This window comes from Oxyura jamaicensis, chromosome 14, assembly GCF_011077185.1.
Source record: "Oxyura jamaicensis isolate SHBP4307 breed ruddy duck chromosome 14, BPBGC_Ojam_1.0, whole genome shotgun sequence".
Classification (NCBI taxonomy): Eukaryota; Metazoa; Chordata; class Aves; order Anseriformes; family Anatidae; genus Oxyura; species Oxyura jamaicensis.
In genome coordinates, this window is record NC_048906.1 from 15,566,678 (window position 1) to 15,578,253 (window position 11,576).

Here is an 11,576-nt window from a genome sequence, read left to right on the forward strand (position 1 = left end):
AGTAGATATCAAATTCTAGCCCAAGACTTAAGATTGATTTATAAAATCATCATAAGCAGATCAATTAGCCTCTTCAGTTTCTCCATCAGTATTAGAATACTTTTTCCCCCTCCTCCTCAAACAAGACTGAGTGGGGAAGAACAGAGTATGGGGGGAAAAAAAGACACAGGAAAGAAAACCATGACCCCTCCCCCCCAAACTTGACAGAAGCAATGAACTCCTTTCAGATAAAAGATACATTTCACCGTCATTCATACCAAGTCTTGTTTTGATGCACGCGGTAAAGAACCACCCACTCACCTGATCCTTGCCTTTGGTTTTTCTAAGGAACTCTTCTACAGCATCCACGGCTTGCTGGAAGCGCTTACCCTTGTTAATCTTTATCATTTCCTCTTTGTGAGGGTGATACGGCTTCAGCTGCTCCACTTTGATCCAAGCACTAGAAATCAGAAAAAATAAGTTATATTCTCCAAACAGCAAATTCCTCAACCACTCTACTTCTAGAAATAGAGATACACTTCCGCAGAGCAATTGATGATAGCAACCCAAATTCACTTGTTTTTGACAGCTTGAAGGACTGTAATGTCTGCATTCACTGAGAACTTACTTCTGGCACTTTTACTTGGTTTCTCCCTCAGGTTTCACATCCTCTTGTGCTAGCACTGCTCCCCTCTAAGCGCTATTCATATACTCTATCAGCAGACCAGCTTTTGGATATGATCACAGACACTTGTTCAGTACAAAGGCAGTCTAGTGGCTGTTCTTGTATCACCAGCAGGAACACCCGCAATCACATGCCTCTGTATTAGGTAGCCCCCATCACGAGAATCTGTTCATAAGGCTGTTAAAAGTGGAGGCCGCATAACAATTCAAAGTAAACAATCCCTTGCTCAAACACATTGTGTACAAGCACCTGCAAAAACTGGAGAAAGAACAGAATTAGATGTCTCACAAATGAAATGCAAACACCACAGCTCACTGCCAGGTGCAGTTCTAACGTACCTTGACATTCTGCACAATAACAACATTCTCACTTTTGAGGAAAAAGAACAGTTTTCTTCATTGTTACTATCTGACTTAAGGTAAACTGGTACAGCAGCAAAGTATTCACTTGACTGCAGTTGAAGACGGAACTCAAAAGACTTTGCCATTTCCACTGCTGCTGAATAGGACCTCCTGACATTTATCATATGGGTAAGTGTTCAGCTATAGGATGACCACTTCCCTTCTGATTGGCAAGCTCTTCTACAACTCATTCACTGCAGCTTTGCTTTCATTATTCCTTGTGGCTTTCACAGGGATTAGACTACTTTCCTCTCTCCTCAGACTCAAGCCTAGACTTATTAGCTGCACTGTGAAAAAGCTACTTCCACCTTACTGAAAATATACCTAAATTTAGGAAATCATCTTCAGCCAGGATGTTTTTTAAGCATATAGCAGCCCAGCACAGAGTATGAGCCAGTTAAATTGATTTTCTCTGGTCCCCAGACATCCCTGTGTTACAAACGTTGAATAGCCTTGATTATACATTTTAAACATTCTCCAGTACTGTCTAGCTCCTGTAAGCAGGTGAAATGGTTTAACAGATGCCTCTTTGGAAATCACGTCATGCAATTAAGCTTAACATAAAGGTGAAAAAAATGATAAAAACTACTAATTAAAAATTATTTAAAAAATAAGTTAATTGCTTTGCTGGATCCTGCTTGCCCTCTCTTCGTGAGTAATGCCAGCAAACCCTTTAAAGTTTCACAGAGAACTTCACTGGCATTAACCACTTTTTGCAGTTAGAAAACAGCTTCCTGAATGTAGACTTAAACTTTTTTGTATCCTGTACTGGGAGAGATAAGGTCTCCTGCTAAAACTGACTGCAGAAGCAGCAGCATCCTTTCCATACTACCAGCCATAGCCTGGAAGCAGAACCCAGTACTCTTCTGCACACAAAGCTGAATCTTTTTGCTTAGTTTACATCATCTGACAACATCGTCTTTACAACAACTGACTTAACATACCAGAACAAGTCAAATCATTACTTTCAGCCTAGAGCCTGCAGTTCAGCAGCTGTTCAAAGAACCCCTCCACAGCTGCCCAGACATCAGTGAAACATCCTAACATTCACTTCAATGCAAAGCCTTTCTATGGGACACTCAGGGACAAAGCACGACTAGGTACTACGCAGCATCAGCTCCAAGTCTTTCCATTGTGCATACAAAGGAAACAAACTCTGGGGGTACATTCCAATATAGCACATTAAGCACTGTTCCCAGATTTAACTTTAAAAGTAAGAACAGTTTTTTCTTCCACAGTGTTCTCTTAGGTTTCTTTCAGCCTGCATAAACTCTCCCTCTTTTCTGTACATGCTCATTAGTTTATTTTCCCATTATTTCTCCCTTGGGACAGAGAAAGTCTGAAGTACAAAGCTGTCCTCTTCCAGGCACTGAAGGTAAATTTTGACACTAGCGTTCACAAGGGACAAAGAGCTAGAGATCTCAGAGACAAACTAACAAGTAAAAAACAGTCTTAAGTGCTGCCTCAAGGTAAAGTAACTGAGAAGGGTCTTTTGCTTTCCAGTTTACCCTTTGCATGTCACCTACTTGTATAACCTTCTATAAGACACAGACATGGCTTTTGACATTGGATGTCCAGAAAGCATTTGTGTGTTTCAGACACCTGAAAACCAATGAATAAATGGGTTTACTGGGACGTTGTTTAGATACCAGATCTCTCAAGCAATAACCTCACAGCCTATACTCAGGAGGTCTCTAGGTGTGCTGGGTCTGGCTGGGATGGAGTTTGCTTTCCCTGCAGCAGCCCATACAGCACTGGTATCACACCAGCGGTGCGTCCATTACTGAGCAGTGCTGACAAAGTATCAAGACTACAAACTCCACCAAAACCGGTAGGCCAGGGGTGGGCAAGGAGTGGGCACAGGTTATCAGGACAGCTGACCTGAACAGACCAAAGGGATATTCCATCCTATATGGTGTCACATTCAGCACTACGAGGTGGGGAAGGGGCAGGAGAGGAGGGGCTCTCATTATGAAGATGTTTGTCCTCCCAAACAACTGATACAAGTATTGCGGCCCTGCTTCCCAGGACGTGGTGGAACATTATTCTCTACTTCCCATCAACAAGCAATTTTTTTTTCCCTCTCTCTGTACTTCTGCACAGCCTTTGTTTGTTTTTCCCTCTTCCTTTTTCCTTTAAGGAAATTATCTTTATCTCAACCTGTGTGCTTTTATTTTTTTCTGCCCCCTGCTCTGCCGTGGGACCCATGGGCTGCAGGGGGACAGCCTGCTCCACATCCTGCACTGCCCTGGCTGGCTGCAGGGCTGGTTCTCACTCCTCTCTCCTCCAACTCCTGTCGCACAGCAGTTCCACCCCCCCACCCCCAGCCCCTTTCTTAAGTCTGCTCTCCCAGAGGTGCAACCAGCATCACTCGCTGGCTCAGCGCTGGCCAGCAGCGGGTCTCTTTTGGAGCTGACTGAATTTGGCTCTCGTCTACGATGGGGTCGCTTCTGGGCTCTGCTCACAGAGACCACCCCTGCAGGCCCCCTGCTAACAAGCCCTTGCCAGGTAAACCCAGTGCGCTAGGATGCAACACACAAGGAACTATTTTTCTCCTACCTTGGAAATGCATTAATGCCCCTAGAAAAGGAATTAGTGACATTACATTACTGAAGCTGTCATATTTAAAGTGAGATTGCATTTATATTGCCACACAGAGTCATCTAATATCCATAAAGAATGGATTAAATAGAAAGAGAGAAGAGGTTAAAAAGATCATAGAATATCCAAGTTGGAAGGGACCCACGACGATCAAGTCCAACACCTGGGTCCCCGAAGGACCACCCCCCAAAAAAAAAAAAAATCAGATCATGTGCCTGAGAGCATTAATACATTTTTATGTACGAGATACATTTTTGTAAGGGGCTTCTCTGCTAATTTCTTCATACCTTTCCTATCTCCTTCAATATATCATTCTTATAAAGCCCCTGCTCACTGCAAAAATCCACATTCTATTCACAAACAACAATCAAAACTTAAAAAGCTTGTGAAGCAGAGGCAAGTATGAACGTGACCTAGCGCTGCATGGAAAACAGTGCCACAGATGAGATACAAGCAGAGACAGCAGATTCAAATCCGTGACAGGAGCTTAGGACAGGTAAGATGACCTTAAAACGCCCCATTTTCTAGCCACTCTTCCAGTCTAAAGATACCAGTTCTTAATGAGACCTTGAAAACCCCTAGAAAGATAGGAGAAAGGGAAGTAGCAGAAACTCCACAAGTACTTTTTGCAAGCCTTGCACTTAGGTCTGCAAAATGGTGGCACTATATCTCCAAGGTTCTTTTACTTAGTAAAGCCTGGGAACGTTCAAGTTTACAGAGCACCAGCTTAAAGGCCCACACTAAATGTTAACACAATCAGTCTGAAGTCAAAAGAAAACAGCTTGGCTATTTGCAAGATCTGTGTTAGTGAGCACACAACCAAGAAACGAAATGCAGAAATAAGGACAGGGTTCCTGACATCAAAAGGCAAAGCCCCAGTTTTCATCCGTATGACAACTCAAACGGCAGAACTCTCTAATTTGGTATCTAAAGCTTTTAACGGAAAACAGCACTAAAACGATCACAACGAGTTAAACCAAACATCCATGCAACTGATAGGAAGGGATATTTTGCAAAAGAACGAGCAGAAGTTCAGCATTGATAGAAGTTGTGTTAAATTTTTCAAATTTATGCAATAGCAGAAATCTTAGAGTACTTAAACTTTCAGAAATATCAGCAAGAAAAGAACAAGTTTTGACTACAGTAATTTTCATCTATGGCTCTGCCTACAGAGATGTCTAACAACATCCCAGCTGGCTCTGGCATACAGCAGCTCAACTACAGCCGAGCCCTGCATGGGATACGCCCAACTGAAAAAACAGCAGCAATGTAAGCTAACCCGGCGTCAGCTCAACCTACAGCTTCTGAGTCTATGAGGATTCCCCATAAGTATCACATTCAACACCTGGCAAACCTTAACCATGTGTTTTCTGATGTCAGGATCTCATGTGATGTTTTACAAAGACTACTTCCATCAACTTCACTCTCCCTGAAAACCAGGGAGGACAGTGGCAGAAGAAGAGGGTATGTGCTGGCATCACAACAGTATATGAGTGATGGGAAGACACCAAATGCTGTGCCAAGATTGTCAGGCCTAATGCAAATCTGTTGCAGATCATTAGTTATCTTAGATTACAAGGTTCTTTCATTTTCCCTTAGTGTATCCAGTCAGGAAGTGACCCCCTGATCCCATAGCATGTACTGAGACTATTTAGTTTTCCACCAATGCTTCAAATAGCTGCTGTGTGTTAAGAATGAGCTGCTCCAGCTTCCGATTAAGACTGATGGACATGACTTGCAAGACCATGACTACGAGAGTATGGCTACAGCGTATGTATATGCACACACGACCACAGCCCTGATGACTGCAGAACTCTCCCTGATGCTTCCATGAAGAAAAATGACAGCTTCATAATAAAAAGCAATGATTTTTTTTTTTCCAGTTTTGAAAATGTCATCATGAATTTCCTAACAGGCCATGAAATGTCAGAACATTTTGAACTGGATGCAGTACTCTAAGAATTTCTGTAAGACTGGTAGGCTACAGGCCTGCCAGCCTAGTAACTGCTAACAGCAGTAAACAAATACATACAGCAACTCTTACAGCTGCTGCCCTTGATTAGTAGAATTATGTACAAATATTCCCTAAGACATGCCTGTAGCTTGTCACAGGAAATGGAAAATAAAAGGCGATCTGAAAAGCTATTTAAGAAACACAGTTAAAGAAAAATGGTCAGTCTTCCATTGCTATTTAGAAAGACTAAAAGAAAATTGTAGTTTATAATCCATCAACTGTGTGCTGTTACATGCTTGTCAGTTCTATGGGCAGGAAGCATCAACTCTTCTTGATTTTGGATGAAGAATCATTTTGATGTGATTTACTCTGAGGACAAATACTCAGAAAAAAAGTCCTGGGCAGACTAGGAAAATCTCACTATTAGAGAAGAATTCTGAGAACAAGTCAGTAAGAGGCATTACGTGAGCACGTGCATCACGATTAAGGAAATCACACATGGATATTATATTACCACTATGAACATCAAGGTGCCTCTCACTATGCTGGAGCACAGGTATACACCACTGTTTTAATTAATCAGCAAATTCCTTTTCCACGTTAAAACGATAAAATGACTGCAAACCCATTCTTACCTTTAAGCAGCCTTCTCCTTAACCTTTGGTATGGGAAACTGGAGCCACAAAGGTCAGAAGGAAATAGCTTTTCACTAGCATTTTGGAATTCCTCAGAAGAAAATAGTCTATCCATACTCTGAGATTGCCTAACCACTGACAAACTGGCTGGCAACCACCCTCAGAAGTGTCCAAGAAGGACTCTACCCATCAACTAGCACTGCCTTCGCCTTACACAACTGGCCAATAACCAAAAGGTCTGTGTCCAAATATTAAATCTTGACAGAATAAAGCAGTAACAGAAGAGCTGTAAAATTGGATCAATGGCAATGGCACCTTGCAACCTTGAAAGGTATGGAAAAAGCAAAGCACAAGAAAACAGGAGCACCATGCAGTAGAATACCAGTATGAGCCAGTGTGCATTTATCACGTGGTGAACTACAGTCAGCGATGGGAGCTCTGCATGCTCCCATTTGTCATTCTGTTCAGTAGATGGAGATTTTCTTAATTTGTTATTTGTTGTTTATTTATGTCTTTAAAAAGGTATGTGTAAAATGCATTAGTTTACTTACAAAAAATGAAAGGATTTCCCCTCAGTGCTCATATGTTAAGTGAAATCACTTAAAATTTTCATGACTTGGTTCTTTGACTACGCTCAAGAACAAGGATGTCTCACAGTTCTAACACCACCACAACTCAGGAGAGAACAGGCACACAAGATTCTCTCTCCTGCCTATCAATATTACTTTATAAGAGCAGCGAAGAGGACAGCATTTATTTCTATTTAATTTTCAGATAGGGTATGCAAGTCAAAACGAGCAAGATTCTGAACTGCGATCATCTAGCAGGAAATGATTAAATTCCACAAGCAGCAGGGAGAGTGGGAAGAAGGCAGGCAGGTGTGTGTGCAAGCACTACCTTCCTGTGTTACATGATTGGATTTTCCCTGAAAAGAAAATAAAAGAAAAAAAAATCCTTTGCCCTCAAATCAACATTCACCTACCGTATGTTACTAGAGATCCTACAAACCTTCCTATTAGTGTGCAGCATCCATTTCCACCCCATCAAGTTTAGCTATCAGTTCTTAATGTTGTTGTTGTTTTTTTTAAATAAGCAAGAATATTGTTGAAAACAGTTCTCTTAAGCAACATCCATTTCTTGGTTCTTGTTACTCCTGTCCCTACCAGTAGTAACCTGTCTGCTTACCTCCTGCAGGTTTCTCACTTACTGCATGACTGAACATCAAATAGCAGCAAAGAAAAAAAAAAAAAAAAAAAAAACAGAAACTGGCAATGTGATTTTCAGCACCAAGAAATAGGTAAGTTTCATTTTTTTCTCTCCAGATTGTAAACATCTAAGTCCAAGACAACTATGATCTTCATGCTTATTTGGAACTAATAAATTCTGCCTTGCAAAAAGAGAGTCTACAAGTTTTTGCTGCCCTATGCTACAAAGTCTTCCAAAGGCGCAGCAAGAACGTTTTCAGTCTTCAGGCATGAAGATATGTTCTTGTTTTGAGTGGCAAACAAAGCCATGTTATTCTTCCAGCACAAAAATAAATGAATGCTTATCACTGTACCTGTCTCAAACAGTTACATGCTAAAACCTAACCCAGGACCACCACACCTACTCCCTTACAAATGGCAAACTACCAAGAAGTTTCCTTCACAGCAGCAACTAAAATCCTGGTGTAACTGAGTACAGAAGTCTTTCAAGTCTTCAGACATCCACTTGCGTGCCTATAGCATGCAATAATAGATGGATTTTTATAGATGGATTTTTATTGCATATGAACTAAAAACTTCTACAAATTCATACTTTGTCATGTTAGCAAAAGGTTCTTCCATGAAAAAAGCACGTTATACAGAACGGCACTTTTACCAGATGAAAACAAGCAGTACATACTGATCTTCTGTTCCAAAAAACTTCACAAAGAAGCACTTTTTTCCACGAGGTTTCTTCAGATCTTTAGGCGGATTAACGATCTAAAGGCAATTAAAAGTGAAAGTTAGAAAGCACATAAAGAAAGGGGATACTCCGTGACTGTATTATCCAGCATTAGAACTCTTGTAGATTTTTATTTTTAAAGCTAACAAGGAAGAGAACTTAAAACTGTGACAAGTCTTTTAATTAAATATGTAACCCATGTATTTCTTTAGATATGCTTATGCAGCAGCAGATTGGAAAAATGCCCAAACTCCACTGATACATCACGACGTTCTTAGGGAGGTCCTCTGTCCCCCAAAAAACAGCAATCTTTTTAAAATGTATAAAGCCAAATGGCATTCATAAACATTTGTTCCACATAGTTAAGTTTAAAATTCACATTCAAAACATTGTCTTTGCTCCCAAAATAGTTTACTTATGAAGTTTATTAGAGAAGGGAAAAATCAGTCCTTCTCTTACACAGATGACACCTGAAAGACTGCAGGTGAGCCTGGTTTTAAGCTGATTGAACAGCCATAGTGAAACCAAGTATTTATGGCTGTCAGCCACATTAACAACACTTTCCCCCCCTGTGGCATGCTTTTATCTCAGCATTTCCAGTCCTCATACCTACTCCAAAAATAAAAACAAAGTTCACAGAATCACAGAATACCCTGAGCTGGAAGGCACCCACAAGGATCATCGAGTTCCACTCCTGGGGCCCCAAAGGACCACCAAAAAAAAAAAAAAAAAAAACCACAGACCATGCATCTGAGAGCACTGTCCAAACCCTTCTTGCTCTCCAGCGGGCTCGGTGCCATGACCGCTGCCCTGGGAAGCCTGTTCCAGCACCCAACCACCCTCTTGATGAAGAGCCTTTTCCTGATATCCAGCCTGAACTGCCCCTGAGTTTTTTCATGGAAATTGATGGCACGTAGAGATTAATTTCTTAAAATCTTTTTGGCCTTTCATCAGCAAAAAACAACAGGACCAGAAGTTCAACGCCCAGAGTTCCTCAAGAAACATAGCTCTAAACAATATCTTGAGAAGGCGGACTCTTTATTTCTATTATTTAAACCAGTGGATTTAACTAAGTCACCAGAGGAGGAAAAAAACTGAGTTGCAGAAAGCAACAGTGATTAAATAGATAAATCTGAGGAACACCATCAGTTCTAGAGCTGGATGAATTGCTTTTCATCCCATCTGAGCTAACAGCTGTTAGTGACAGGCTGAACTTCCAGATCAATTAAAACCCTGAAACTGGTTCACAGCTTAGACTCAAGGGTTTGGTACATTAAAAAAAAAAAAGAAAAAAAAAAACAACAGATACTGATCTTTAACTGAAAAGCTTTCGGGTAAAGCTTTCCCTGTACAGAGGGAGAAAAAAAAAATCACCAAGTTAATAAGGAAAAATCTAACTCACCTTTCCTGGCCATGGTGGATACCGGCCCAGCTTCCCCCTAGGGACAAATTAAAGCATATTAGGCACTAGGATCACAGATGGGGGGGGGGGGGGGGAAAACCAAACCAGACCAAACCACACACGCCACCACCAACTATTCCATTTCTATCTTATCTCATTACATCATATTCTCATATTAAGAGAATTACAGTTTACAGACAAAACCTACTGCGATGGGCAAGGCACAAGCACTTGACACATAAGCTGGGAGATACCTGTACCTAGACCAAGTCCCTGCAAAGTCTCCATGAACTTGCTGCACTATCAGAAGTTAAGCCAAAAGAACAGCAGCGGAGCTACTGCCTGGAAGAAGGAACGACATAGCCTTCATTCTTCTTGTAAGACTGGATATTCCATGCAGGAAACTAAGTGCTGATTCAGGCAATCAAACCAAAGATCAGGTCGGTAACTTATTTCCATCAGGACAAAAGATAAGATAAGCATATCTGCTGCAGACTTCCAGCTCAGACAGCTGAGACTGTTAGAAGTTCTGATAGAAAAGCTCTAATGGCAGGACAGTAATGTCAGGACACCTGCAATAGGTGTTCCATTATCACTTTCTTCAGATGCTCGCCACTGCACATGGTTGTGTGCTAAAGATATAAAAGAGCCAAAAGGAATGCAGAAAGGTTTATTTCCTATACTTGCAAACGTGTCCATTACAAGAACTACATAAAACTATTTTTTCCACTGAGGAGAAAAGACGTTAGCCTTAGCCCACAGCACACCAGCTTTATTATCATCTTACCCTTGCCACTTACAGAGGCTGCAGTACTCTCACAAAAGTTGATCAGTCATTGTCTTGACAGAGAGCAGCAGAGAATCCGCAAAGCCTGCCAGCTCCTGAACAAAAACTTCTCAACAAGAGGCATTCCAGCCCCTCCCAAGGTGGTGATTCCACGGAGAAGATTCAGTAGCGATGGTCAGGCAGGAAAACTGCCAAGAGCTTTAACCACGACCACGTCTCATATCTCATCCTTGCATCCTTGTGCTGAACAGTATGTTCATCAAAGCCTTTCATACGGTACTGTTTTACTGTTAGAGTTCTTCTACAACCACTCGAGGGACAGTAGCTGTCCAGGCTGTCACATACAAAACTAAAGCAGGATAATCTGCATTCCAACACCAAGAGTACTGCACGGCCCAAATACTTGTCTGTAACTAATTTTACTGAAAGGAACCTTTACTTACTTTGCTATATATATTAGACAACTTCACAGCACTGTCAACTTTTCGGATGAGAAACTGCAGTTGTCACAGCCTGGAGCGCACACTTCTTTTTGTCTGAGATATAAATATAAACGCATACACCTGCGTGTTGGGGATTAGCTATTTCTTGCAAGCCCTAGCAAGGGGCCCTAGCCTGTCAAGTGAAGCAGAGCCTATGCACTTAAAAATCAGTGCTTACAGGCCTTGATGGAATCCCCTCAGTTCTCCTGATCAGGAAATACAAAACCACAGCTCTCCAACTATTTGAAGGTAAAACTGGAGTGACAAAAGGAAGTAGCTTCTGTGAGCTTCAAAGGAAACATCCTAACCTGCAAAAACAAAAAACAGGTGCTTTCCCACATTACTGCATTGCTTTATTGAAGCACTCCCAAGGAGCAGTACCTTCACTCTCACTGACCACCTTACTCGCTTATCCGTTTTCCTTCTCGCCTCCCTCGAGAGGGGACCGTATTTCCAAGCGAGCCCCGCACCGAGCGCCCTCAGCCCTGCTCCCCACACCTCCCTCCATCTTATGCACGCTCTCCTACCCGCCGCCTCCCGCTGCCTTCCCGTGCCAGCCCCCCGAGGAGCCGAGCCTGCCTCCCCTCGGCCCGCTCCAGCCGCGGCCGGCGGCCCCCACTCGCCCGCCGCCGCCCCCGGCCCCTCCTCAGGCCGCCCCCGGACAGCGCGGCCCGGGCCGCCCCGCCGAGCCCCTCGTTCCCCGCGGCCGGCGGGTGACGGCGCT

General features: G+C 42.4%; 1 protein-coding gene across 1 annotated transcript in view; it reads right to left on the reverse strand.

Moving 5' to 3' along the window:
• GLYR1 (glyoxylate reductase 1 homolog) overlaps positions 1–11,576 on the reverse strand; it is a 34,155-nt gene that overhangs the window by 15,888 nt on the left and 6,691 nt on the right. Inside the window, exons 3-6 of the mRNA XM_035339824.1 lie at positions 9,699–9,716; positions 9,584–9,620; positions 8,140–8,219; positions 301–439 (exon numbers count right to left, since the gene is read on the reverse strand). Of these exons, the coding sequence (XP_035195715.1) occupies positions 301–439; positions 8,140–8,219; positions 9,584–9,620; positions 9,699–9,716 (274 nt within the window). The remainder of the gene's footprint in view (positions 1–300; positions 440–8,139; positions 8,220–9,583; positions 9,621–9,698; positions 9,717–11,576) is intronic.